The 2,893-nt window shown below is 34.4% G+C and overlaps 1 protein-coding gene across 1 annotated transcript in view; it reads right to left on the bottom strand.

Annotated features, from left to right (window-relative positions):
- Positions 1-2,768, bottom strand: part of LOC119587992 (spliceosome-associated protein CWC27 homolog) — a 10,226-nt gene extending 7,458 nt beyond the window's left edge. The window contains exons 1-2 of the mRNA XM_037936713.1: positions 2,626-2,768; positions 41-250 (exon numbers count right to left, since the gene is read on the bottom strand). Of these exons, the coding sequence (XP_037792641.1) occupies positions 41-250; positions 2,626-2,667 (252 nt within the window). The 5' untranslated portion in view covers positions 2,668-2,768. The remainder of the gene's footprint in view (positions 1-40; positions 251-2,625) is intronic.
- Between the last annotated feature and the right edge of the window lie 125 nt (positions 2,769-2,893).

Below are 2,893 nucleotides of genomic sequence, written 5' to 3'. Positions count from 1 at the left end.
TCATCTGAACCGGATACTACAGCGAATCCTTCCCCCTTACCCTAAAGGGCTTTCCATAAATGGATTCCCCGCCTTCTCCTGTGCCTGTTGGATCTCCTCCCTGAACGATGAAGCCTGGAATAACACGGTGGAAGATGGTGCCATTGTAGTAGCTTTCCATGCACAGCTGGACAAAGTTCCTGCATGCCTTTGGGGCTTCACGGGACCACAGTTCGATGTCAAAGTCCCCAGCACTCGTCACCATCAGAACCTAGGGACAGTGATGGAGCACTGGTTAGATCAATTTTAGTCCTTATTCTGATCAGTTCATTGAGGAATTTTTTTACGATCAATTATATTTTTTACTGTTTTATAAATATAAAGAGTTAATTCTTTTATCATTACGGATACAAAGAAAAGAGAAAACATAAATGTATAGATGCATATAGATAGAAAAACATTTCTTTTAAAAAAAGGAATTTCATTAAAAAAAATATTTCAGTCATACTTACATACTGCTTTTATATGTTTTGCAGGAATTTATCTTAGCCTCTGTTTTAAAATTATATTGCCATTTCACCCTCTCATAGACTGAGGTTGAGATAACCAAACCTACACCTACTACCTACACTAAATACATTATGCAATACAAGACTTTGCTTTTAAATCTTGGCCTATTCATTTATTTGGCCACACAGTGCATGTAGCTTGATACCTGCATTGTTTACCACCTCATTATTTTAACAGATAAATGGGGAAGCAATGCTGCACTCCAAGAATTAAAGGTGTATAAACATATATTATAAATAACTGTATTTCCAGTACAATCATCCTTTTCATCAAAGAGCAAATGTATCTACTGATTACAGTCACATCACTATATGATACATTTGTAAAGCCAACTAAATGCTGATATTACAATCCAAAACTGAAGCTATTTTTTTTAAAGACTTAGTACTTTTCTGGTGTTTATCTTCATATTCTTGTCTTTTCCATCTCTACCACAGATACTGTTTCTTGTTAATAACAAACAAAACACTGGACTGATTCTTGGGATATGGGTGACAGTGATGACAGAAATCAACAATGTCTCCAAGCTGGACTTACACAGCAATTACCATAAAGTTTTTCCCTGTAGGTTTAGATATTGCAATTGTAATTAATTTAATTGCAGTATCTGACATCCTACACATACTGACTTAAAAACTGCCCTAGTGTTTGTTACATTGAACTTAGGCATATATATTTTCAGCAATACAGCAAAAATCCTATCTCAATCCTCATTCTAGCAGAAAAGGTTTAGAAGGAGCATGCACATCTACTACTGGCCTATGCGCTGATCAGAATGTAATTTGTACATGGTAGTTTGCTACATATTAAAGTAAGTTTCAAATGGGTTTACACAGAACCTAGTCAATATGATTATGAGAAAAAAATCATAGTCTGAAGGCCACACTGGGTATTATCTAAACATTTAACACACAACATTATGTAGTACACCAGAAATTTCATCAATAATAGACTTTCAGATATAAACTCTCTCCACAATAGTTACAGAATAATATGAAACCTATAAATGGGAAAAGGAGATATGGGCAGAAATAACTCTATTTCTTTTAAATCTCTCTCTCTAGAAGAGTTCTTATGATTTTGCAATATCTCAAGTAAATTATATTAAAAAGTATTATGATATCTTTATAAATAAAAAAATACAAGATGTAAATTGTTTTATCTGTAATACACTCTGGTATAAAAAATCATAAAAATTAATAATTCTATCTAATTCTATTAAGATCTCTGAGTTCTTTTTGCAGGATAAAATTATTATGGATCAATCACAATGTGTTCTCTATTTCATTTTCAAAAAGCTGTATGCATGACAAGACCTCAATACCTAGGAGTATCAAAATTTCTGAGTACATACATAAAGCTGTAGAGTAACCAATAACAAAACTGAAGTTAATCTCTAAAGAATGAATCCTAGATATGGGGAACGCTTGGCATGTATACAGTATTTTACCCAATAAATACTTAAAGGCTGAAAAAATAAATTATTCTGCCCTAAAAAGGAATCAATACAACATTAATATAAGTCTAGAATGCTGGCACAGTAACTCAAGACATTTCCCTGGCACAGGCTAACAAAATTTCACAACATGTGTATTGGCAAGATAGAGCTTGTGGGACTCCCTGGCAATTTCTGATTAAATATGGAAACAATCCCAAGCTCTATTTTACCAGAAAATACTTGGGTGGAAACATTTGCACTTGCAAGAGTACATATTGCAAAAGAAAAAGGGATTGACTGATGTAGTCATGTTCTGGCCAGTAACCAGGATGCGTTAGTACAATTTCTATGATGAGTTTGTGCTGTTTAGTTTGGTTTCTTCCATACATCTATTGGATCATGAACTTTAAGGCAGCCACATAGTCCATGCTCTACTGACGCTTTGAAGCACCATTCTTCTGTTCTACTATCAATAAATCGATCTGATCATTCAAAGACATTAAGGCGATTCTCAGGATTATAATGCCATGAAATTTTAAATGTTCTTTGAAACCCAAACAAGATTTTAATATATTTCAAAGCATATGTTATATCACTTCAACATCAAACGTTAACGATACAAGTATAAAAAATCTCACCTTTCCTTCAGTCGAAGGTTCTTGTATGTATATATTACTCATGTTTTAACGACTGTAATGAAAGTTCTGTGATGTGTCTGTTTACATGAGAACCGCCTGCCTGTGTTTACATTCTGTCGAGGCGAAAACGGCCGATTCTCTCCCGATAAGGTTTGGCAGAGCAATGTCGGGCCTTTATGTTCATTTCTCTTTGTAAGGATCTAGTCTATCCTCCCTAGATCGCTCTGTCGTTCTGATGCCGGGTATATATTTGTATGCATCCTTCCAT

The sequence above is a fragment of the Penaeus monodon genome, chromosome 23 (assembly GCF_015228065.2).
Source record: "Penaeus monodon isolate SGIC_2016 chromosome 23, NSTDA_Pmon_1, whole genome shotgun sequence".
Lineage (NCBI taxonomy): Eukaryota > Metazoa > Arthropoda > Malacostraca > Decapoda > Penaeidae > Penaeus > Penaeus monodon.
Note: the sequence above shows the minus strand (reverse complement) of the source record. Positions and strands in the feature narration are given on the sequence as shown.